Source organism: Acanthochromis polyacanthus, chromosome 6 (genome assembly GCF_021347895.1).
Source record: "Acanthochromis polyacanthus isolate Apoly-LR-REF ecotype Palm Island chromosome 6, KAUST_Apoly_ChrSc, whole genome shotgun sequence".
NCBI classification, from domain to species: Eukaryota; Metazoa; Chordata; class Actinopteri; family Pomacentridae; genus Acanthochromis; species Acanthochromis polyacanthus.
The window spans coordinates 6,626,271-6,652,555 of NC_067118.1; the positions used below are offsets into that span (position 1 = coordinate 6,626,271).

The 26,285-nt window shown below is 39.0% G+C and overlaps 2 protein-coding genes and 1 long non-coding RNA gene across 4 annotated transcripts; 1 reads left to right on the forward strand and 2 right to left on the reverse strand.

Moving 5' to 3' along the window:
• Positions 1-259: 259 nt before the first annotated feature.
• Positions 260-7,664, forward strand: LOC127534286 (uncharacterized protein K02A2.6-like). The gene is made up of 2 exons (XM_051948962.1): positions 260-1,300; positions 2,203-7,664. The coding sequence occupies exon 2, from the start codon at positions 3,315-3,317 to the stop codon at positions 7,413-7,415; it is 4,101 nt and encodes a 1,366-aa protein (XP_051804922.1). The 5' UTR covers positions 260-1,300; positions 2,203-3,314; the 3' UTR covers positions 7,416-7,664.
• Positions 7,665-8,978: 1,314 nt separating this feature from the next.
• LOC127534289 (uncharacterized) lies at positions 8,979-11,872 on the reverse strand. The gene is made up of 8 exons (XR_007942308.1): positions 11,601-11,872; positions 11,370-11,493; positions 11,175-11,283; positions 11,001-11,084; positions 10,709-10,881; positions 10,150-10,555; positions 9,986-10,040; positions 8,979-9,381 (listed from the first exon to the last, which is right to left on the reverse strand). It is a non-coding gene; the product is annotated as an uncharacterized LOC127534289 (long non-coding RNA).
• Positions 11,873-19,399: 7,527 nt separating this feature from the next.
• LOC110969533 (E3 SUMO-protein ligase ZBED1-like) lies at positions 19,400-25,900 on the reverse strand. Of its 2 annotated transcripts, XM_051948969.1 has the most exons (4): positions 25,563-25,900; positions 22,219-25,158; positions 21,172-21,395; positions 19,400-20,843 (listed from the first exon to the last, which is right to left on the reverse strand). In XM_051948969.1, exons 2-4 carry the CDS (start codon positions 23,108-23,110, stop codon positions 20,034-20,036), a joined length of 1,926 nt encoding a protein of 641 aa, XP_051804929.1. In that variant the 5' UTR covers positions 23,111-25,158; positions 25,563-25,900; the 3' UTR covers positions 19,400-20,033. The 2 variants fall into 2 exon arrangements, with proteins under 2 accessions (XP_051804929.1, XP_051804930.1); XM_051948970.1 differs by having other exon boundaries at positions 21,172-25,158.
• Between the last annotated feature and the right edge of the window lie 385 nt (positions 25,901-26,285).

Sequence of the window (26,285 nt, forward strand, 5' to 3'; positions counted from 1 at the left end):
GAAGAAGAAGATTCAAAATAATTAGTATTTAAAATATTATGTTGATTTAAAAAATGTTCCCACAATTACAAGAGAAATCAATGAAAAAAATACCAAAAAAGGAGATTTAAATTTCTTTTTAACAGTTTTTTTTTGGGTTGTTTTATTTGAGATTCAGTTTGGTCATCAGGGGGTTGGAAAAATGTCATTTTAAGGGGAACTCCAGACTTACTTGGTATTTTAAAAAATATTTTCAAACGTTCTTTTCTCCTAGTTTTTTTTTTTTTTGATTTGGTCATAGGATAAGAACATTTACACAACAGCTTCCTGTTTTAGTATTTTGTACATGGATTATGTGAAATTTGATGAATGGAACGTAAAATGTCCTCTAGTTCTGGAACGATCCATGCATATTTTCTATCTAAGTCCGGCCCGAGGGTCGAATCCGGCCCGCTGTCGAATTTCTTTGTGGCCCGCTAGCATTTGTGATCAGGGTATAAATACACACGTTAAAAAATATTTTAGGTTTTACCACAAGGTGGCAGCATGACCATTCTTTCAATGCACTAAAATGTGTTCCTCCATGTGCTCCTTCTCTTCACTGAGAAAATAATGGATACTTCTTCAAAAATATTTGGCCACATGACCAATTTCTTCCATGGTTTTCAAGAAACACATTGCTGATGAGTAAAATATATGACAAAGTTTGCTAATATTAATTGTTTTTTAAAATTTTGCCATTGCTTCCATTACGTTTTTTTAGTATGACACAAACAAAATACATCATGGACTTGGTTAATACTTCATGTTATGTTAAAATATGTTATTATTAGTGTTAAAATAACATAATAGTATGTTAAAATATGTTGCATATTAGGAAAACACATTATAAAGTTTGCTAATAATAACTGTTACTCGTCTTCTATTTTCAAAATGATTTTTTTTAATGATATTAGAGAGCAAGGTCTGATGGTAATAATCATTGTATTTTATTATTACATTATTTTTGTTTTATTATTGACCTTATTTCGCCCCGCCCACTTTTAATTCTTAGTTGTTACGCATTTTGCCTTCTCACTTCCGGTCAGCCCTTTCCGGGTAGCTAGCTCTGCAGAGTTACAGCATCAAAATGTCAACAGACGCGGCACCAGAGGCTCTAAAATGTTTTTAAAAGCAGACGTGAACCCGAGCCAGGCCAGCAGTACGAGTCACTTGGCGTAGGTGCTCGTTAGCAGTAGCGGCGCGGTGGAGACAACGGGATGCTGCTTCATCGCTGGATTTAGGACAGTCGTGCAGTCATGCAGCCTCGATATTATGGAAGGTAAAAGTCCTACACCTTACTCTTCTTTTTGTCATGACTTGTTTTGCTATCATTGTTATCATTATTGTAATTACTGAAGAAAAGTTTTCTCTATTCAAAAAAATGGTGGCGCTTGAGACAGTAATATTTGTTGCTTTTTGCATGTAATACATGCTTAAAGTTGTGGTTCTAACGTCAAAATATTTGAAAATATTAACTATTTATTTCTTACATTGTATTTGGAATGCATTTAAGGCTATATTATAGAGTTTTATGGATATAGCAGAAGTAGAAGTGGTAGTTTTCTTGCTGTTGTGGTGCACGACAACTGAGTGACTAAAGAGGAAACACTGAATATGATTCATTGTATTACATTGCATTCATTAATATTATATGGGTTGCCGTCTCTAAAGCAGCTCATGCTTAAAAAAAAAACAGCAACATTTTGTCACATTTAGCTTCAAACCATGTACAAACAAGTGGTGTGATTTTTTTCTGGTGACCTTTTACAACATTTACTGCAATATTTCTCATCTTAGAAATATCTTAAATAGTTTAATGTAAGTATTAAATGTCAGACATAAATGATAAATATAAATGCTAAATATAAATGTTAATGTCATATTTAACATTTATATTTATCATTTATGTCTGACATTTAATACTTACATTGAACTATTTAAGACATTTCTAAGATGAGAAATATTGCACTAAATGTTGTAAAAGGTCACCAGAAAAATAATCACACCACTTGATTGTAGATGGTTTGAAGCTAAATGTGTTAAAATGAGCTGCTTTACAGACGGCACCCCATATAATATTATTGAATGCAATAGTTTTCATAGAAGACAGCTGTTAAAGTTCAAATTGTCTTCTTTTATATCACAAATATAAACTAATCAAATAATCATTTCTGATGACAGGTTGAAAATGCTGTGTCCAGTGGGGTAACTGGCATATCCTGCATGGATGAACAACAGCTCTGGAATGTGGGGACTCAGAGGAACCTTGGCTCAAAGCGATTGATAGAACAACTGCATACCTGTCTGCCTGCCTGCTAGCCAGCCTCACCTGCTTGCCAAACCCACCTCTGCTTCAATCCAGCCAGCATCCTACATAAACTCTCTTTTCCTCCTACAAAAATGCACTTTTTCCTTTATCTCAATCTTTCACTTCAGAAATAAATTCCATTACTTTTTTAAACCAAATTCTGTGTTGATGTCTACACTTAAGGTCACACTCAGTCATTACAGCAGTAAGTGTTTTAAAAAATAAGTATTTGTAACATAAACACATTGATAACATTTGTTAATAACAAACAATTTACAAACAGGTCAGAAATTTTTAGGTTTATTACAATTATATTGTAAAGATGTCAGATGAAAGGGGCTTCAGATGGAGTGATGATCTTGCAGCATAGCTGTGTTCAGAGACAGACAGATCCTCCCACTGAGTTTCCACATCACAACGTGGAGGCATGTGAATGTGGTCAACCTGCTCCTCTGCATCCTTGACGCTGACTGTCATATCTAAGTTACAAAAAACACAACGAAATTTTTTTTTATTAGGAATTAAACTTCAACCGGAACATCCACGGGTCATGTGAGTGTTGCTAAGGTCCACCATAATGACAAGTAGTACAGACTAGGAAGAATTAAAAATACTGAGACTGACATACGTTGCAAACTTTAAGTCTTACAAGTATCCAGAAATAATGTAAGCTACATTAAGACTGATCACAGTGTTCAAAACCACCATCTTAATAAAATGTAAAATGTAATGTAGTATTGTTTATGTTAATGAGTTATCGCGAGAACGCAGACAAAAAGAACAGAACAGAAGGCAGGAAGCATGAACGTGTTCAAATAAAAAGAGAACGTTAACTGGAACTAAAAGAAAGACTGTTTTATTTGGCACAACACGACATTTTGGCGACGAGGAGACAATTTGCCAAGAACCCAGAGGCAAGTAGAGACGTTTTGGATTCAACGTCAACGCCGAGAAGAATGTAAGACGAAAATTACATGTGGTAGCCATGTCGGACGAAAATGTAGCTGCTCATGCTGTGCAAGAAGCCAGATACGCCCAGCTAGCTCCACCGGGTCCGCTGAGCCTAACAGCATCTGATTTATTCACGGAATATAACCTGTGGAAGGACTCTTATGGTTTTTTCGAAATTGCCAGTGGGACAATAAATGCACCAGATTTGGTGAGGAGAGCTACATTGCTACATTGCATTGGCGCACCGACACAGAGGATTTTTGCTAATCTGCCGGGAGATAAGTCGACACATGCACAGACTGTTGCTGCTTTGGACGCATATTTTACACCACGAAGAAACGTAGTTTTGGAAAGGCACAAGTTTAGGCAAAGAGCACAAGGCCCTGATGAGTCGGTCGATGCTTTCGTAAATGCATTAAGAGAACTGGCCAAATCATGTGACTTTGGTGCCCTGGAGAATGATATGCTACGTGATCAGATTGTGGAAAAATGTGCAATGAAAAGGCTTCGTGACAAGTTATTGCAGGAAGATGGATTGAGTCTGGATAAAGCAATGTCTACTGCACGAGCTTTTGAAGCAGCACAAGCGGAATCAAAACTTTTCACGGAGTGTCACAGAGCCGGAGAGAACCGGGTTCATTTCACTAGAAGAGGTGTACGTAATGATCGCGGAAAGAAGCCTGGAACAACGCGAGGAGAGAGAGGCAGCCAAGAGCAAGCCAACAGCGACACCCAGTGTTACAGATGTGGAATAGACACTCACACGGCAGATGAATGTGGAGCCAAGACAGCAAAATGCATGTTTTGTCAGAAAATCGGACATTATGCACGCATGTGTTTTAAGAAGAAAAAGAAAGCACAAATAGAATATAGAAGTGACAGAAGTAATGACAGAAATAAAGAAAAATCAAAGTCAAGTAAACCAGTGAGAGCAGTAGTGCAGGAATCTTCTGATTCAGAGTCGGATGAGTTTGTACATGCTGTAGATCCAGAAGGTACTGAGACTGTAAAGGTAAATGGACAATGGTTAAAAATGGTCATCGATACAGGAAGTGGTAAAAACTTCATGGGAGAAAACTTGTATAAAAGAACAATGTCCACCAGAACAAAACTGAGACCAACAAAGAAAAGGTTTTATGCTTATGCTCAAACTACTCCACTTAAATGTGTAGGTTACTTTGAAGCAGAAATGAGATGGAAAGACAACATAGTCAAAGACAACATTTATGTGATAGAAGGAAATGTAGAAGCACTGCTTGGCAGAAAAACAAGCTTTGACCTGAAGATACTTAACACAGGAGAAAAGGTGAACACTGTAGGACAGACTGAAAGATTTAATGAACTTGTCAAAGAGTTTCCTCTAGTTTTTAAAGGACTAGGTCAGATCAAAGGTTACAGCCACAAGGTTACAGTTGATGAAAAAGTCTCACCTGTAGCACAGCGTTTAAGGAGAGTCCCTTATCCAATGATAGAAGCTGTAAACCAGGAACTAGACAAGATGCTTGAACAAGACATAATCGAGGAAGTGAATGAAGGTTCAGAATGGGTTTCAAATATTCTTATGGTACCCAAGAAAGACACAGAAGAGGGAAGACTATGTGCAGACCTCAGAGAAGTAAATAAAGCAGTGATCAGGGAAAGACACCCTGTACCAACAGTAGATAGCATCTTACAAGCAGTTCAGGGAGCAAAAGTGTTTGCTAAGCTAGACGCCAGAAAAGGATTTTGGCAGTGTGATTTAGCTCCAGAGTCCAGACCCTTGACAACATTCATCACACATAGGGGATGCTACCGCTTCAAGAAGGTTCCCTTTGGATTGTCCAGTGCACCTGAAGCATTCCAGAAGGCTATGGATTCTATGTTATGTGGAATGCCTGGCACTGTCTGCTACATGGATGATGTTGTGGTCTTTGGAGAAAACGATGACCAACTTGAACAGAGACTGAGAAAAGTCTTTCAGAGATTTGAAAGCAGAGGTTTAACCCTCAACAAAGACAAATGCATCTTTGGACTACAACAGATTGAGATACTTGGACATTTGATAACTGCAGAAGGAATCAAACCAGACCCTAGAAAGGTTGAAGCAGTCTGCAAAGCACCCAGACCTGACAATATGCAGTTACTCCGCTCATTCCTAGGCACTTGTGGATTTCTGATGAAATTCATACCAAACTATGCAAACTTATCGGAACCACTACGAAAATTGACCAGGAAAGGACAGGAATGGGAGTGGACAAGCGAAACAGAACGATCATTCCAAGCTATGAAAGAAGCATTGGTGAGTGAGCCTTGTTTGGCATACTTTAAACTGGGAGCACCAACAGTGGTCATTAGTGATGCAAGTCCAGTTGGACTTGGTGCTGTTTTATTACAGACTCAATCTGATGGACAGAACAAGCCGATAGCTTATGCAAGTCGTTCGTTGAGCCCAACAGAACGTCGTTATTCACAGATCGAACGAGAGGCTCTAGGATGTGTGTGGGCTGTGGAACATTTCAGAACATACCTATGGGGAGGCAAGTTTACTCTGCAAACAGACCATAAGCCCCTCATTTACATGTTCAATCCAGAGAAAGCCACACTCTCACCACCACGCATACAGAGACTTGGCTTAAGACTACAACCATACGATTACAAGATAGAACACATAGTTGGGAAGTCCAATGTTGCAGATTCACTCTCGCGACTTCCTTTGCCAGAGACAGAGCACAGTGATTATGTGGAAAAGTATATGGACAAAGTCTTATCGGTGACGATGCAGGAAGTACAAGCCATGAGCCTTGACGACATAAAACAGAAAACTATGGAAGATGATACACTGAAAGAACTGAAATCAATTGTGGAGACGGGAAAATGGCCGAATCCAATTCCAGAGGAATTACAGCCTTACCACAGATGTGCTGGAGAATTGAGCACGTTTGATGGACTTGTGCTGAGAGGACACAGGATAGTGTTACCAAAAGCAATGGTGAAACGAGCACTGCAAATTGGACACGAGACTCATCAAGGAGTGGTCCGTACAAAACAATATCTGAGGAGCAAATTCTATTGGCCTAACATGGACCTGGATGTAGAAAGACTGATAAGAAACTGCTCCGCCTGTGTGCTTAACCAGCCATTACATGAAGATCAACCTCTTCAACCAGTTGAGTTGCCGCCGAGACCATGGACTAAGATAGGAATTGACCTGGTAGGACCTATCCAAAACGAGTACATCCTTACTGTGATTGATTACTACAGTTCATTTCCAGAGGCTGTAGTTATATCAGACATTTCCTCAAAGACAGTGGTTAAAGAACTGACGAAGATATTTGCAAGATTTGGTTATCCCCTTCAGGTTGTCTCGGATAATGGTAGACAGTTTGTTGGACAACTTTTTGAAGATTGTCTCAAGACAAGTGGAATTAAACACATCAGAGCATCACCATATTATCCGAAGAGCAACGGGAAAATCGAGAGGTTCCATAGATACCTGAAGAAAGCCTTCAGAGCAACAGAGACTGAAGGAAAGGTGTGGAAGGAGGAGCTTCCTAAGATACTGATGGCATACCGCTCAACACCGCACAGAGCCACGGGAGAGACGCCAGCCATGCTCATGTTTGGACGAGACATTCGCACAAAATGTCCAAATCTGGAGAAAGCAGCTGGAAGTCTAAAAGAAAAGGAGAAAACAAATGAAATCAGAAACCATCACGACGAATACAAAACTAAAATGAAACTGTATGCTGACCAAAATAACAGAGCAAAGGAGCACAACTTCAAAGTTGGTGATGTTGTTTATGTTGCAAGTATGGAGAATGGAAAGCTGGAGTCTACATTCAAAGATGTTCGCTACGTACTTTTGAGAAATACCGCCAACAACTCCTTTGAACTCGTCAACACTGAGGACGGATCAAAAGTGATCAGGAATGTCAAACACCTTCGACACACACCTGTAGTGACTGATATTGATGTTTCTGAGACTCCACCGGTCTACAACACTGAAAGCAACAAGGACACTGTGGATGTTTCAGTAGTGGATATTACACCACCAGCAGCTGAGATACCACCTGAGCCTGACCCACCTGTTCCGAACGTTATAATAACCAGGAAGGGCCGTGTAATCAGAAAGCCTGCTCGATACAGAGACAATTAAAAGAAAATGATGTTCTTATGTTCTTGAGTGATTGATTTGTATCACTGATTGTTGAATGTAAAAAAATAAAAAAAACTATACATTTGGTATAAAGAGTTGAAAATACTGCAGATGGCTTTAGTCTAAGCAAAGGAGGAAAATGTAGTATTGTTTATGTTAATGAGTTATCGCGAGAACGCAGACAAAAAGAACAGAACAGAAGGCAGGAAGCATGAACGTGTTCAAATAAAAAGAGAACGTTAACTGGAACTAAAAGAAAGACTGTTTTATTTGGCACAACACGACATGTAATTTTAGAAATTGCTTCAGTTAATTGTTCATAACTGATCATTAAATGGATCATGGGAACTTTACATCAGGTAAAACAATATCTCACTCACCCCTATCTGACAACATCTTCAAAGCCCGCCGTGGCTTCTTTACTGGAGCATCATAGCCGAGCTATTTCTCGGGGTAAGGGTGCTCCTCTGTCGGCTCTCTGTCCACAAAATGAAACGAACATACATAACGGCGCTTCGGTGGACACTTGAGGTTTAGCGCTTTCGGCCACAGCGGACACTGGTCAACTCGTGCGTATGCAAACTTGTGTGTATTGAGTGAATGTAAAATCAGTGTTTCATTATTTATTTATGGTGATCAAACATGGATTTATAAACCACTGGCAGTTGAATTGTCGTCCCTAACCCTAACCCTTGCATATGCACAAGTTGGAATACGCGCGAGTTGACCAGGTACTGCCACAGCCGCATGTGCTCCTCATCTTTGGGCGGACGATGTAGATTATATGGTGCCCCACAACACTCTGATCTCTCCACATGATGTTCAAAACAGGTTTGTTTCAAAAACTCTCTCCTCTTGGCCCAGTTATTATGGCAGCCTCGACATCTTGATGAAATAAAATCGCTAGCTGGTTAGCTTACACCACTCGTTCCTTTTGTTGACAACTGCACTTCCGGTCTGAAGCGGAAGTCACAGGACAAAATGCTGTAATATGTCGCCGCCCTGGCGAAGCTGCAAAATAAGGTGAATAGTTGTAAAGCACTTTGTGATTTTGTGTCTGACAGGAAATATCCAATGTAAAGGATTACAAATAGTTAGGATTGATAGTTTGGAGACTTAAGTTGCGGAGTGCAGGAAAAATAACTTTATCGCTCATTGCAATGAGACATGTTTGTCACTTCTAACCCTCTTAACACTACTGTGCTTAAAAGGCATGCTTTCTTTGAAAAAAATCTCCAAAATACAAATGTTTTTTGAGAGCCAAAAACTGTAAAGATGGAAAGAATGGTTCAGCTTTCCGACTGTGTGTAATAAATACCATCAGTTTTGTGTGGTTACACTGAGAAAAAATATTGAAAATAAGCTTAAAATTGTCAGATTCCATTGTAGTCACTTTATTTAAAATGTCAAATTCAAAAATTCACCAAAAATAATGATGAACGTTTAAAAAAAACAAAAGATTCTCTGCTCTGCGTGGCAACTGAGAAGCCATGACTGACTCAGGCCAGTTTGAGCAACAACCATGTGACCAAAATCCAGACACTTTTTGGGTGAAGCTTTCAATTCAGTTTCAATAAATTTTATTTACCATTTCAAATGTGTCATCTCAAGACACTTCAATGAGAAAAGTAAAGAAAATTATAAAGAGAAACCCAACAAATCCAAATTTTCCTTTGGATTCCCGTCTGAGCAAGCACTTGGCGACAGTGGGGAGGTAAAACTCCCTTTTTCAGGAAGAACCCTCCGGCAGAACCAGGCTCAGACAGGGCGGCCATCTGCCTCGACCGGTTGGGGTGAGGGTAAAGGAGAGAGAGAACAGGACAGTAGATAGAAAACAGACAGAGAAAGCACAAGAGAACAACCAACACTTCAAGGTAGGTGAGGCCAGGAACCGCAGCTCCATAATGTCAGCTCCATAACACCGTTCTGTACAATCTGACGTCTCTTCATCACGGCCAATCACCTGCTAGAATACGTGGTAAAAATCAGAAAATAAATTAGTCATATCTGCCGTGTAATCAACATTTTAAAAGCTGACTTGAGACAAAATGTTTTTCGAATATACTTTCGCACTATCTATGCTAAAGACAAGCACGTGTCATTTCCCTTTGAATTATTTTTAGATTTTTTGGTCCATGTGTTTTAAATTTAAGTATTTTTATTATTGTTCTTTTATTACTTTTTAAAAATCCTTTTATATCTTTAATGTAGCACTTTGAGATTTTGCTTAAATGAAAAGTGCATTACAAATAAAATGGAGTATTATTATTATTATTATTATTAATACTCCATATTATATTTACAAATAACATACTTGCATATTTTAATAAAAAAAAAAATTATATATAATTATTCTTTTGATCTATTTGGGCTTTGCACTATTTAAGTACATATTATTTAAAACTACTGTCCTAATTTACATACCGTCAGTTCATAACAGATGTCTCAAGTCACTTTACATGATAAAATGAGGACTAATACATTAAAAATTAATTATAGACAGAATCCCAACGAATCCTTTGGATTCCCCTTAGAGCAAGCACTTGGGACACTTGGAAGGAACAACTCACTTGAAATGGGAAGAAACCTCCGGCAGAACCAGGCTCTGAGAGGGCGGCCTTCTGCCTGCACCGGTTGGAGTGAGGGTAAAGGAGAGAGAGAGCAGGATATTAGAGAGAAAACAGATCAAAGCACAAGAGAACAATAAACCCAGAGAAGGATACTGAGGTCAGACCTGTGAGAGTGAAATGTGACTGCAGGCCATTGGTGCTGCTCAGTCCATCACATCAGACACACAGCAGCAGCAGAACGTCTTCTTCATCCAAGACAAGATGCGTTGGAAGCAGTTCTTCTTTTTCTTCTTGCTTTGCTCCTTCTCGCTGTCTTCAGTGTACTGATGATTCTGCTCGACCTTCCTGAACTGATCATCTTTGCTAACGTTGCTGGTGTCACCGTTTTCACCGTCCTCAATGTCTTTAGCAGCTTTAGAATCATCACTATCCTCTCTGTGCTCATCTTTGCTGCTCTTCTTGTGCTCCCGGTCTTTGTCCTCATCAGGCAAGCCTGTCAGGTCAGTTCTGTTTTCAGGGTCTGCAGGCTTAACCATGATGAACACGCTGGTGGAGGGTTTAGGTTCATCGCTAAAAAAAAGGAAACACACACTGTTGGGTTTACATCAGACAAGCAGAGAATGTAAACATGGAAATCAGCAAAAGTCCATATCAGTGTTTTGTCACTTGCTGGGCTGTTAATACCTCACAACCTGTGTACAAAGTAAATAGAAGCACACTTACCAACTGCTGATGGGGGAGCTGCTGTTGAGGTAGCTTTTAGTGATAAAAGGATGGTTGAGGATACCACTGGGGGTGATTCTGTCTTTCTCATCCCACTGAACCATCGCCTTCAACAGCTCGATACACTCCCTCCTCTCATCAGCCTCTGCTGGGTTGTCCAGCTCAGAATACACCTGGTGCAGAAAACGTTTGGAAAGTACAACAGTGGTCAAGTCACCTTCAACCTGAAATATGAATACAATAAATGAACGTCACTCTTCAGCAACTAGCTGCTGCTTCCTAAACTACCTACCGTCTTCATTTCATCCAGAGAGCCGAACCTGTGATGTGTGGGGATGGCGTACATGGCCAAGATCCCAAAATGCTCTCCTGGTGTCTGAAAGAAGAAAACACAGATGCTTACTAAAGCCTTCATCTTATTGAGTGAGTAAAGGTCAGTGGTAAAATCACAGTAGGAGTATCGTACCTTCAGCCGCCACAAGCCACTTATTTCCTTAAAAAAAGAATCGTGATCTCCCACCAGCGTCGATGAGATGTTGCGGTGGCGGACCCAGCAGACTGATCATTTGTCGGAGCTGCAGACAGAACACAACACCACGTTAGACCTGAAGCTAATCGTGTGACGGCTTCTAATGCGTTTCAGCTACAGTAATTTACTCACTATCCAGTATTCTGAGTGTGATCCGAAGAGAGCAATACGAGCCACCATCCAGGCCATCATGCAGCCTAACGACCAAACGTCGATGGCCTCTGAATACGGCAGGCCCAGGATGATTTCTGGAGCTCTGAATGTGGAAAAAACATCAAATGAAGATGTGACACAGAAGACAGTAAGGAGACAGTGCTGAATTAAAGGTTTCTCAATGTTGAAAACTTATCAGTATTATCATACCTAAATGCAGGTATTTGGAGTAGATCTCCTGCTTTGGCCTCAGACCTGTACTTGGCCAAACCAAAGTCAATGAGTTTGACCTTGAAGGGCTGCTTCACACGATCCACCATCATGATGTTATCCATTTTCACATCACCGTGGATTATGCCAGCACTCTTGGTCGTATTCAAAGCCACAGCCAGCTGTAAGAAAAAAACATTTATCAGGAGTTTGTTAAAGGAATCTGTCACATGACAATAAAAGTGGAGGTTCTAAAGGTTCCTGAACCACTGATGCTGATTATAGCACCAGTGTAGGAGGTAAATATAAGGAGACAATAGAAGGTCATACCTGTTGAATGACTGTACGGACGTGTTCCAGTCGCATTGGCCCTCCTAAACCACATACATAGTCCCTCAGGGTGATGTCCAGTTTTTCCAACACCAGGAGCCGCGTACTTTTTACAAAGACTTCTCCCTTGTACTTGATGATGTTGGACTCGTCCGAGTTGTGGCTCATGAGCTTTTCCAAGATTTCCGCCTGTGGAGACATAATACACACGTGGACAAAATTGTTGGTACCCCTCAGTTAAAGAAGGAAAAACCCACAATTCTCACTGAAATCACTTGAAACTCACAAAAGTAACAATAAATAAAAATTTATTGAAAATTAAATAATCAAAATCAGCCATCACTTTTGAATTGTTGATTAACATAATTATTTTAAAAAACAAACTAATGAAATAGGGCTGGACAAAAATGATGGTACCCATAACTTAATATTTTGTTGCACAACCTTTTGAGGCAATCACTGCAATTAAACGATTTCTGTATTTGTCAATGAGCGTTCTGCAGCGGTCAACAGGTATTTTGGCCCACTCCTCATGAGCAAACAGCTCCAGTTGTCTCAGGTTTGATGGGTGTCTTCTCCAAATGGCATGTTTCAGCTCCTTCCACATATGTTCAATGGGATTCAGATCTGGGCTCATAGAAGGCCACTTTAGAATAGTCCAACGCTTTTCTCTCAGCCATTCTTGGGTGTTTTTGGCTGTGTGTTTTGGATCGTTGTCCTGTTGGAAGACCCATGACCTGTGACTGAGACCAAGCTTTCTGACACTAGGCAGCACATTTCTCTCCAGAATGCCTTGATAGTCTTCAGATTTCATCGTACCTTGCACACTTTCAAGACACCCTGTGCCAGATGCAGCAAAGCAGCCCCAAAACATTACTGAGCCTCCTCCATGTTTCACCGTAGGGACAGTGTTCTTTTCTTCGTATGCTTGGTTTTTGAGTCTATGAACATAGAGTTGATGTGCCTTACCAAAAAGCTCCAGTTTGGTCTCATCTGTCCAAAGGACATTCTCCCAGAAGCTTTGTGGCTTGTCAACATGCATTTTTGCAAATTCCAGTCTGGCTTTTTTATGAGTTTTTTTCAGCAGTGGTGTCCTCCTTGGTCGTCTCCCATGAAGTCCACTTTGGCTCAAACAACGACGAATGGTGCGATCTGACACTGATGTACCTTGGCCTTGGAGTTCACCTTTAATTTCTTTGGAGGTTGCTCTGGGCTCTTTGGATACAATTCCAACGATCCGTCTCTTCAATTTGTCATCAATTTTCCTCTTGCGGCCACGTCCAGGGAGGTTGGCTACTGTCCCGTGGGTCTTGAACTTCTGAATAATATGAGCCACTGTTGTCACAGGAACTTCAAGCTGTTTAGATATGGTCTTATAGCCTTTACCTTTAAGATGTTTGTCTATAATTTTTTTTCGGATGTCCTGGGACAATTCTCTCCTTCGCTTTCTGTTGTCCATGTTCAGTGTGGTACACACCTTTTCACCAAACAGCAGGGTGACTACTTGTCTCCCTTTAAATAGGCAGACTGACTGATTATGAGTTTGGAAACACCTGTGATGTCAATTAAATGACACACCTGAGTTAATCATGTCACTCTGGTCAAATAGTTTTCAATCTTTTATAGAGGTACCATCATTTTTGTCCAGGCCTGTTTCATTAGTTTGTTTTTTTAAATAATTATGTTAATCAACAATTCAAAAGTAATGGCTGTTTTTGATTATTTAATTTTCAATAAATTTTTATGTATTGTTACTTTTGTGAGTTTCAAGTGATTTCAGTGAGAATTGTGGGTTTTTCCTTCTTTAACTGAGGGGTACCAACAATTTTGTCCACGTGTGTAAAACACAAATTGTTTCAGTGTTAAGTAGGTAGAAGTGAAATTTAGTTTCAAAGCAACTGATGCAGAAATGAGAGTTTAAATCCCAGTTTCAGGTTGATGACATCACAACCTTTAGCAGCATGTAAATGATGCCAACATAAAGTCAGTTAGTTGGACTTTTACACACATAATTCTACATTTTCAAAGCTAGTGATCTTTTATGTTCCTGCTTTAGATGATAGTGAACATGATTACTCATAAATCTAACATAAGCAGGACCACAGTGAAATTATGTCTGGTAAAATTATACCAGGCACATTTGACTACTTTCATGGTACATGTAGCTCTCATGTAGCTTAAAAACCTGTAAATATAACCTTAAAACTGATCAAGTTGAAATAAAGGTACATTCATATATTAATGTGGAGCTAAAACATTGCACTGACTACTGGCAAATCTCCTAATTACTTTTTATTTATTTCTTTTCATTCTTTGTGGGTTTGGGTTTAAGTTTACTTCTTTGAGATAATATGTATTTGCTGTTGATAATTAAACTGGGGAACCAACATTTAATTTGTTTTTAGGAAGTACATAGGACACACTTGTGGCTGGAAACACATTTGTATTCAGACTTCTTGTGATTTGTCTTTCAAGAACGAACATGATGCCAACACACGACACAGTTTGTGCTCTTCCTGTCTACCTGTGTGAGGACGACATGGAGCTGTTCAAGACCTTTAATGTAAGCACTGATTATATTTTATCAATGAATACAGTTCAAACCCATTATCAAGTAAACAAAGTTGAATGTCCAGCATTTTACACAATCAAAAATGATTACCTTAAACTCCTGTATTTTTCAAATCTACACTATTACAATATGATAGAACATATATAAAATAAAGGCTTACAGATTACTTTCAGCAGTGAGGTTAAGTTTGTGCTTTCATTGGTTAGTCTGGCTGTGAACAGTTGATTAGATCATGGTGGTGATCTGGAATTGGCTGAGGGTTTCATCCTGAGTACTGTCTAGTTGGTAGCTGTCATCATATTGCAGGAAAATGACCTGATACCTTGCTGCTTGAAGTCTCTTTGTTATTTTTGTTACAAATCTTAATCTTTACTTTGTGTTTTGCAGCTGGACGAGGAGCCTGATGTTTGTGACGTCCCTATTGCTCTCATCATTATTGGTGACCTCTTCAGCCCCCACAACATCTTGGTTGTACTTGAGGGAGAAGTTGTTGAGTTTTTCAGGCTTCCTTACACATTCATTTTATTGTTTGTCCTTATCTACACATTCAATTTGCACTATCCAGAGAAACTCAGCATGTTCACCTTTCTCCAGAAAACAGTGATGGGCCATTATTCAGGCACACCACTCAAACCACATAAACAAAGTCTGAAGAATGATCTGTTGCATTGATGAATAGCTGCAAGCTTGAATGCATGAGTGCATAGGGCTGTGAACATGTTAGCGCTTCAGACAAAAAGCACAAATGACAACAGCAACCTGATTGGTACAGTACTTAATAAGTTGAAATTTATTACATTTGCTGATGATACAAACTTATTTAGTTCAGGACCAGACAAAGAATTGTTGATAACAGTAGAAAAGGAGTTGATCAGATTAAAAGGAATGGTTTGATATCAATAAGTTATCACTAGACAAAAATAAAACAAAATTTATGGTGTTTGGTGGTGTTAGGGCAAATTGTGAAATTCACTTAATTCTAAATGGAGTCGAAAAGAAAGAGTAAATGAAACTAAATTTTTGGGAGTAATTTTAGATCATAAACTCAGTTGGAAGCCACATATAGAATAAATAAAACAGAAATTATCTAAAAGTATTGGTATTATTTATAAAACAAGCGATTTCCTGAACAAGAAAGGTCTGCGTATTTTGCATTTCTCACTTATAATGCCATATCTGACATATTGTGTTGAGGTTTGGGGTAATACAGTACCTTGTGAAAGTATTCGGCCCCCTTGAACTTTTCAACCTTTCGCCACATTTCAGGCTTCAAACATAAAGATATAAAATTTTAATTTTTTATCAAGAATCAACAACAAGTGGGACAATCGTGAAGTGGAATGAAATTTCTTGGATATTTTAAACTTTTTTAACAAATAAAAACCTGAAAAGTGGGGCGTGCAATATTATTCGGCCCCCTTGCATTAATACTTTGTAGCGCCACCTTTTGCTGCAATTACAGCTGCAAGTCGCTTGGGGTATGTCTCTATCAGTTTTGCACATCGAGAGACTGAAATTCTTGCCCATTCTTCCTTGCAAAACAGCTCGAGCTCAGTGAGGTTGGATGGAGAGCGTTTGTGAACAGCAGTCTTCAGCTCTGCCCACAGATTCTGGATTGGATTCAGGTCTGGACTTTGACTTGGCCATTCTAACACCTGGATACGTTTATTTGTGAACCATTCCATTGTAGATTTGGCTTTATGTTTTGGATCATTGTCCTGTTGGAAGATAAAGCTCTGTCCCAGTCTCAGGTCTTTTGCAGACTCCAACAGGTTTTCTTCCAGAATGCTCCTGTATTTGGCTCCATTCATCTTCCCATCAATTTTAACCATCTTCCCTGTCCCTGCTGAAGAAAAGCAGGCCCAAACCATGAGGCTGCCACCACCATGTTTGACAGTGGGGATGGTGTGTTCAGGGTGATGAGCTGTGTTGCTTTTACGCCAAACATATCGTTTTGCATTGTGGCCAAAAAGTTCCATTTTGGTTTCATGTGACCAGAGCACCTTCTTCCACATGTTTGGTGTGTCTCCCAGGTGGCTTGTGGCAAACTTCAAACGAGACTTTTTATGGATATCTTTGAGAAATGGCTTTCTTCTTGCCACTCTTCCATAAAGGCCAGATTTGTGCAGTGTACGACTGATTGTTGTCCTATGGACAGACTCTCCCACCTCAGCTGTAGATCTCTGCAGTTCATCCAGAGTGATCATAGGCCTCTTGGCTGCATCTCTGATCAGTCTTCTCCTTGTTGGAGGTGAAAGTTTAGAGGGACGGCCGGGTCTTGGTAGATTTGCAGTGGTCTGATACTCCTTCCATTTCAATATGATTGCTTGCACAGTGCTCCTTGAGATGTTTAAAGCTTGGGAAATCTTTTTGTATCCAAATCCGGCTTTAAACTTCTCCACAGCAGTATCTTGGACCTGCCTGGTGTGTTCCTTGGTCTTCATGATGCTCTCTGCACTTTAAACAGAACCCTGAGACTATCACAGAGCAGGTGCATTTATACGGAGACTTGATTACACACAGGTGGATTCTATTTATCATCATCAGTCATTTAGGACAACATTGGATCATTCAGAGATCCTCACTGAACTTCTGGAGTGAGTTTGCTGCACTGAAAGTAAAGGGGCCGAATAATATTGCACACCCCACTTTTCAGTTTTTTATTTGTTAAAAAAGTATAAAATATCCAATAAATTTCGTTCCACTTCACGATTGTGTCCCAATTGTTGTTGATTCTTGACAAAAAATTAAAATTTTATATCTTTATGTTTGAAGCCTGAAATGTGGCGAAAGGTTGAAAAGTTCAAGGGGGCCGAATACTTTCACAAGGCACTGTACTTATAAAACATATATAGATGCTATAATTAAACTTCAGAAAAGAATTATTCAAATTATAAATAAAGCTTCCTACTGTGAAACTACTGAGAAACTATTTATAGAGTCATGCACCTTGGAATTTTTAGATATTGTATACTTTAAAACATTAGAAATACTATTTAAAGTAAAAAGTAAAAGTCTCCCTATATGTATTTCACATTTTTTTTAAATTAAGAGAAAAAAATATAATTTAAGAGGGCTGAGTGTCTTTGAAAGGGGTAAGGTGAGAACTAATGTTAAATACAGGTGTGTTAAATTATGGGATGGACTGTGAGGATTTGAAGCTGTGTAATTCTCTGTTGACTTTTTTAAAAAGCACTGAAAGGCAAAAATAATAAGAGTACAATGTAAGAGACTGATATGTGAAATAAATAAGAAGACTAATGTAGAGTAAAATCTTTCTTTGTTTATTTTTTATCCTTTGTGTCTTCTATTTCATGTATTACTGTAATGCTCTGTGATTTTAGGGATTGTATAGGATAGGCAAAATAAGCTTCGGCTTCTGCCTATTCCTCTTTCGGTTACAGAACATGTAAAAAACTATTATTGTATATAGATTTTTTTTCCTGGAGGTTTTGGGTTTTGTTTGTTTGTTTGTGTGTGTGTGTGTGTGTGTTTGTTTGTTTGTTTGTTTTCTTTTTCTTCTGTTTTTGTGGGAGGAGTAGGGGAAGAGGAAAGAGTAAGAGAAGAAAAGGTAGGAGAGGAAAAATTTTTGTTTACTGTAATTTTTGTAACCGAAATAAAATAAACCATTCATTTATTCAGTTCGCAAGGATTTTACTTTTTCAGGTAGCTGACTGCAAGAATTAAGGAAATGTCTTTGTTGTTGGTGTTAACCACCTTTCATCATCATCATCTTTCACACATATGAACAAAACTGCGCACCACCACTTCCTGTAATACCGGTACATTACACCTCCACAGTTTCACACTTTGTAAAGAGGCTGGGCCTTTCCATCCACCTCACATGCTCCAGCAGAGCTTCAACCGTTCACACACAGCCACAGGAGCCTTGCAGCAGGACTGTGAGGTTTCTCGTCCTCTGAGCATCTCTCTTTCATATCAGGACTCTGAAGTTCAGTCTTTTCCTCCAGATCTGCTCTGAAACATAAAATAATCAGGATTGTGATCAGGATGAAGGTTTCTGTGTTTCTCATGTTTCTGTGGATTCTGGCTGTTTCCAGAGGAGGTGAGTGAAAACTTTCTCTTCTCGTCATATATTTTAGTTTCTCCTTATTTTTCATCCGTGGGTTTATTCTGTTTGACAAGTTGAGCTCTGTTGGTCTCATTAGCTGTAGAAAGAGATCAGGGGAAAAAGGCTGAGGTGGTTTATTATCAGACTGAATTAAAACCATTTTCAGAGTTAACAGAGAAGTTTCCAGTCTGTTTTCAGTCTGAACATGAAGTAACAGAAACAAAGGGATGAATTAAAATGTTCTCTGTGTGAGTTTGAACTCAGTCTGCAGTAGTTTAATGACAACAGAGCAGCAGATTAAAATAGTCCACAGCTGATCTGAGATCGTGTTCATTTGAATTCTGCTGTAAATCAGAATCACATCAGTTTGAAGATAAATCAGAAGACCAAACTAGGGCTGGGCGATATGACCTAAAATCAATATCACGATAAATTGGGGGGTTTTACCTCGATAACGATAAATGAACGATAAATTTCGCCGCCAACCTCAAACACCCCAATCACAGTAACATTTGAAATGAAAAACTGCTTACGGTTTTATATTGATTTATTGTAAACTAGAACACAATACTTTCAATTAAATGGAAAAGGACAAAACACTCTTGTAACCATTACAAACAATATGTAAACATCAGACTTAACATACCTCTCTTTTAAACTTACATTATTATAAATGCTCTGAGGCAGTTATATTTCTTTTTCAGGTAATGTCTCTTGTAAATAAAAGTAAATATTGCCACATGCAAAAGTTGTAGAGTGGACTGGTTTCGAAAAACGAAGTCTTTTAAAAAATAAAAAGATTTCAATAAAACACTAGAACAACCGCAGAAAAAGCACTGCCATGTGAGAGGTAGACAACAATAAACATTTTTTAAACAAACATTTTAACTAGTCCAACTGCCAATGTGCAAAAAGATCAGTGTAAAGCTGATGATCAAAAGTAAAACCAGCTTAAACAGTGCACTTGAAAAAGTATCAGCAGACTGGATATTGCTACAATTAGCTTACATGAAACAGGTGAAGGTTCATTTACCTCTTGTAAACATTTTTGAGCAAAGGCATACGTAAAGGCACAAGAGCAGTAAGGTCTTTGTTCAGGTAATATCCCTTGTAAAGTAAACAAATTTAACTATTGCCAAGTACAAAAAAGGCATGGTGGACTGGCTTGAAAATAAAATTATAACAACAAAATAATAATAATATAATATAGAATAAATATTAACATTTCAATACAACACGTAAACAATTGCAGCTAAGCAGTCCGTGCCATATGAGGTAGACATTTTACATATTGTAAACAAACTTTATAACCAGTGCAACAACAAATGTGCAAAAATGTCAGTGTAACACACTGATGATTAAAAGCAAAATGAGATTGGTATCTTGTTTTCACAACTATAGATGTCAATCTAACTCAAGATTGCTGTTCCATCTAATCATTGTTTCCACAGATAAGGGTTTAGTCTAGGTTTTTACTTAGAAACACCAGCATGTTAACCATTTCTGGCTTCAAGCAGGATCGGAGGCATGTAACAACATTACCTCCAGAGCTGAAAACCCGCTCAGATGGGGAACTAGTGGCTGGTACACAAAGGTACTTTTTTGCCACTTTGCTCAGAGTGGGAAAGTGGGCATGATGCTGTCTCCACCAATCAAGAGGATTTTCCTCACTATCCTGCAAAGGGGACACCAAGTAGCTACTCAGCTCTGCTTCTACAGCTTGCTGAATTGACACAGCAGGTGCAGTTGAAGAGGTAGCTTCGCTTCTTTTGAAAAAACTGCCCAGTGACTTCTTTGGCTTCTTTGCTTCAGAAGATGGAAATGAAGAATGCTGATGTTCAGCTGCAGTGCTGCCTCTGGTTTGTCCTGTGTGGTCTAAAGCTGCTGACTCCATCTCTTTCTTAATATTTTCCTGAATGGTGGGGACATGGTGTGCAGAAATGTAGGATGCTTTGAATCTGGGATCAACAAAACTGGCCATGTCCAAAAACTCCTCAGTGGTGGGATCTGAAAACTTGTCATCAAGGTATGAAATGATGTCAGACTTGATAACTTTCGTTAGCTCCACATCGTCATCTTCCTCAGCCAACACTCGTGAATGGAGGATGTGTAATACAGGCTTCACGGATGAAATTGTCACATACTCTTCACCTGACAGGGCATCTGTGAACTCCACCAGAGGAGCCAGAGCTTTGTTCATAGCTTCCAACACATCCAGGTCAGACCATTTTGGTATCAGATGCCTTGATGCTCTGTCATCAGAGAGGACCTGTAATAATAATAATAATAATAATAATAATAATAATAATTAAATTACATTTATATTGTGTTTTACCACAAAGGAAGTTCAGTTTATTTCTTCAATCTATTTTTTGAATATCTTCCCACCTATTTTTGTCTAAATGAGTGGTGCTTTGTACCTAGCTTTGTACATGAGCAATTACAAAATGTGAAATCCCCCCGCTCTTTTAAATAGACAGACATACAGAGTCCATGTTGGGTGGGAAACAAAAATCATTTCATTGACAGAAAAGATTAGAATCAGCCCATGAAGACATACTGTAAAATAAAATAAAGTATCAAGAACCATAGCCTACCTGTGTGATGGCTTTCTTTTGTTCAAGTAGCCTTGCTGTCATCAAGTGCATTGATCCCCATCTGGTGGGGCATGATGTTTTAAGGTTGTGTTGGGGCAGGTTTAATTCAATCTGTGCCTTGTGTAGAGCCTTCTTCTTCTTCCAACTGTAGGAGAAGGAGCTGACAATCTTCTTACAGACCTTTACGGCCCGATCCACAGCAGGTTGTTTTTTCAGCGCATTTTCTGAAACAGACACACACATTATTTAGCTCTTAAGTACAGTGCGAATAATCAGTCATTTAGTATTTTCATATGGTCAACTCTGTACAATTAGATAAGGAGAAAGAGATAGCAACAGTGGTGGTAAAAAAAAAAAAAGTACTTTTCTTCCTTAAGTATAAGAAATTATGATACTAAAGCAACAAATTGATGGCAGGAATAAAACACATCCATCATTTTCAATTTTGAGTTTACACCTTAAATAGTGAGAACAAGTCCAAATCTAACATTTTAAGGTGTAAAATTAAAGTAAAAAAAATAAAAATAAAAATGCAGCTAGGAGGTTTTGCATCCAGTCATCAAAATGTAATTCTTACAAAAGTAAAGTTTAAAAAAGTTAACTCAAGTAAAAGTACATTAGTAGTCACAAAAGTACTTTGTAAGTAAAAATATTCCACTCAGGTTTTTGTTATTAAACTAGGACTGAAACTAAACTTAACAAAAACTTTACTAAGATTAAACCAGGACTAAACCAGATATTGGACAAAATGTTCATTTTTAAAGTAAATTTGGAGAGATAATACTTTAACTTTGCTGCAAATAAAAAAAATCGTGGAGTGGCAAAATACTGAAACGTGTAATGAAATAAAAGTACAAATATCCATCACAAAACGTACATAGGTTTTTTTCTTACTGTTCTTTTCACCACTACTTTTTTTACTTAGATTGTACAGTTATTCACTCACATTTGTCAATCACACAGTACAATAGGTTCTGTTTATTTTATAACAGTGCAAGCAGTCAGTCGAGTTGCCATGAAAACATAACCATAAATGTGCATACTTACCGATTGCCAAGTGGAGCCTGTGCCCAAAGCACTGCACCCGCATCCAATGGTTGAGCTCTGCAGCTTTGACAACGTTAGCACCATTGTCTGTTGTGATAGCCACGAGGTTTTCTTCTTTGAGGTCCCATGACGAGAGCATCGATGTCAGGCCTTGAGCTATCATCTCTCCTGTGTGCTCAGTGGGAAAATACGCCGTTTCGAGCACTCTGGTGCGCAGTTGCCACTCGTCAATGAAATGCACCGTCAAGCTCAAATAGGGCTCCATGGTGCGACTTGACCACAGGTCGGATGTTGCAGCAAAATGCTTCAAATGTTTTAGTTCGGCAGCGACCTTCTCCCTCTCGGTTTTAAACATGTTGGGGAGCACAGTTTGTGAAAAGTATTTTCGCGATGGTATGGCGTACCTCTTGTCGGCAGTATTCATTAAACGCTTAAACCCTGTGCGCTCCACAGTAGCTATGGGGGCCATATCTTTAGCTATGTGGTAGCCAATGGCGTTTGTCATTTCAACCCACCTCTTCGACGTTCTTTCATACGGTGTCACACCCGCAAATGCCTCCGTTATGCGCTGCTGTCGTGGGGTAGAAAGCCTCGAACTCGAGCCATGTTTCTCGCTTTGAGCTTTTTGCACATCTTCAAACTCAACGGCATGATTGTGCTGTAGGTGATGGAAAAGGTTCGTCGTGTTGCCTTGGTTGGTTACGATCGTTTTTAAACACACTTTGCATTTCGTGTTCTTTTGTTCAATGTCTTCTTTGTAGAAACCAAAATATTTCCAAATTACAGATGTAGAATTTCTTTTTGGTACAAGTTCCGGTGGATTCACCTCGACAAACGCGACGTCTCCGGCTGTATCAGCCGCTTCAGTGTTCGAATTGTCAGCCAATGCCATTACCACAACGTGACTCCCCTCTTCTTCAGACTGGGTGAGCGAGTCACCTGCGTGGGTAGCGCACTGACGTCACTTAGTGCTCGGTTGCGGAGTCTTAAAGGGGAATGAGCATAATTTATTGGCGCAAGTCAAAACATAACATTGACATTTGTTTCTTTTTCTTTAAATTATCGTATTTACCGTCATGGACAAAATGACGTCGGTCATCGTTGTAATTCACGATAACGATAAATTTTCGGTTTATCGCCCAGCACTAGACCAAACCTCTCAGACGAGATAAATACAGAGAAAACACTGATTCAAAGGAAATACACCAGTGTTACAGACCTCAGGTAAGTTAACAATTCAGAGAAGGTGTGTTCTCAGCGGGCTGCTGGATGTGGAGCTCGACCACAATACAACCACCAACCCGCCACACTCTCCCTTGTGATGTAAACACAAAACTGCACCCTAATGACTGGTAAAACTGTGACAACTTTAAAATACAATGTGCTTTATTGTCATTATACAGTGTACAATGAGATTGGAGAGCTTCTCCTTGTCAGTGCAAACAAGAAGATGCAACATAAAAGTCTTGAAAAAACTTAAAGGTAGTGCAAACAGTCTCTATATACAATTATACGATATAAATGTCATGAGGAGTGGATACTGAGGTACTATAGAGCAGCAGCAGAGACAGTGATGTATATAAAATGTGGCCTTTCTCAAGGAAAAAATAGACAAAGACCTATACAATTGTTACAGTACATTTGTAGCTGTCACAGCAGTTAATATATCCTTATTTTGTTGTTGATTATGTTGTGTAGAGGTGATGAGTCTGAGCAGTAGACAGAAATAACAGTCTTTCGATTCATTAACTTCCTGATCTACTGCGCATGCGTGTGATCCTGTGTCTTCAGAGGATGTCAGTCTGGAATAAACCTTCAGAGTTGTTCTGAGGGGAAGTTTTTTTTTTTGTTCTGAGGAGAAGTTGTGGCAGAAGGAGCTGCTGTGATGTCGTGTTGTTTTCTTGTTAGATTTAGTCATTTATGGTGAGTCTCTGCTGCATGTTGTTCACTATTGTATATTATGTTGTCCAGCTGTTTTGTATTGTTTTGATCATTATTCTAAGTTTTATTGACGTTTTTTTTTTCAGTCCGTCCTGTGTCGTGAACTCGCGGCTCACTGAGTAAACACTGTTGTTGTTTACATGTTTATGAGCAGAGAGCATGATGAGGGGAATCAGAATGAGATTAATGTGTAGTAATCTTTTCTACAAGTTTGTGCTTTATTTTTAGTTCTAACTTTTGTTTCCGTTCAGTCACTCCACCCTGACGCACTGTGTTAATGTGGCCACCAGGTGGCGTTGTTCTTCCTCTGATATTTGATTTGCTTTTGTAGCACTTTTCTTTTTGTTTGTGTACACAGTAGGAAGCGCCACAATCTCTTAACCTAGGCACTTTTCAAGGAGGTGTAGAGGAAAAGCATTTAACCACTTACCCAAATTTTTTAGAACATATAGCCGGCCTTTATTTAACAGGAACACTTAGCAGTATACGATGAATACCTCTGGTGTACCTTTATGATACCCCACACTTCAAAAAGAAGCAAAACCTTTCTCAGTCCAATAGGATTCAGTTCGTTAGGACCCAGAGTTCAATTGTTCTTTCCTTTCAGTTTATGTTGTCCTTTAAATTGTGAAACTCAGATTTTTCCTGACCTCTCCATCAGTTCAGTTTGGAAAGAGAATGAAATAAGAAATAAAATAATATCAGAGCTCTGACAAAATAACAAACTAAATAAAATAAAACCGGAGTTCATCTACCCGGGTAGTGTGTTTTTTCCTTTTGCTGCAGTGCGACAATTATTCAGTGCTTATCTGTATGATGAACAGAAGAATGTAGATTGAAGTCCTCGTCGTCCTAATCAGCAAAGCAATCCTCTTCACACCTGCCATGTACTCTCAGTTCGTCTGTGGCACGCCCTTTGTCCGTCGGTATGTCCATCGGCGATTTGCACAATAAACTCAGCTTCTTTCCCTCAATTTGTCAGGGTGAATAAAAACCAACCTGCGTAAGCAGGGCAACATTAATTACTCTCTCAATGTCAAACATCACCAGATCTGGAATTTTTTTTACCGTTCAATGTTCTAAAGTATACATTTAAAGTACGTTCAAAGTTTCAACACATTCAATTTAACTTGCTATAGACATGTAGATCCCGCAGGGCAACATAACAAGCGTTTTTTTCTTCATTCCATCGATTCATACTTCAATTTGCATAACACAAGTCATACTCCGATTGGTTTTTTAAAAGGTCCTTCCCCTAACTTTCAAAACAATATTCAATAACGACAGAAAATAACAAGCACGTATCATTTATCCATGCCCAATACGAGTTACTCTTTGTAAAACAGTATGTCAGCTAGGCTACATTAGCTTGCACGGCATGTAAAGTTATTAGCGACACTCACCGGAGAATAGGAAACAAAACCTTTAAATCCTTGACAAAACTCAAACTCGGTACTCCTTGTAACTTTTCCTGAAATACAAGTTGTTCAGAAAAGTCCTTCAATTTACTCGTTTCTCTTGCTGATGAACTCCATGTGGTCTGTTTTGCTCCGTTTTAGTATCTGCTTCCTCTACAGCGCTGGTTGACCCTTTCTCTAGCTGCAGGGCTACCACCTGCCACCTGCTGGCATAAAGTGGCCACTACATCTAAAAAAACTGAAATTGAGTAAATCCTGAATTTGGTTATTTTCAGTGGGTTACACTTTCATTGTTAAGATTCGGTGTTCAAGCTCCTCACTGGACTTGAACTACTTGAATTTCAATGAAAAACTGGAAACAGTGAGGCGTTCTAAATCTTTTGACCCCCCCGCCCCCCCCCCCCCCCACACACATATATATATATATATATACATATATATATATATACATATATATGTGTGTGTGTGTTTAAGTAGAATACTTGTGTGATTATCAGGTGAAATAAAATGTAGTCTCCGAGTCTGGAACTGGAAAGTTTGGTGGAGGTATTGGTTTATTTTTACACACACACCAGGCCATACGGTGTCTTTTTGGTTTCCACCGTTGCTTCACATCTAGTAGATCTCTGGTTTGGTCCCGGGTCGTTCTCTCTGTTCATGGTGGGTTTTCTCCAGGTTCTCTGGTTTCCTCCCACAGTCCTAAAACAT

Coding starts and splice junctions, on each gene's coding strand:
- LOC127534286 (XM_051948962.1), top strand. CDS start 3,315: ATGTCGGACGAAAATGTAGCTGCTCATGCTGTGCAAGAAGCCAGATAC.
- LOC110969533 (XM_051948969.1), bottom strand. CDS start 23,110: ATGGCATTGGCTGACAATTCGAACACTGAAGCGGCTGATACAGCCGGA. Junction 21,396..22,218: donor CAGGCTCCACTTGGCAATCG/GTAAGTATGCAC, acceptor TGTCTGTTTCAG/AAAATGCGCTGAAAAAACAA. Junction 20,844..21,171: donor AAAAGAAAGCCATCACACAG/GTAGGCTATGGT, acceptor TTATTATTACAG/GTCCTCTCTGATGACAGAGC.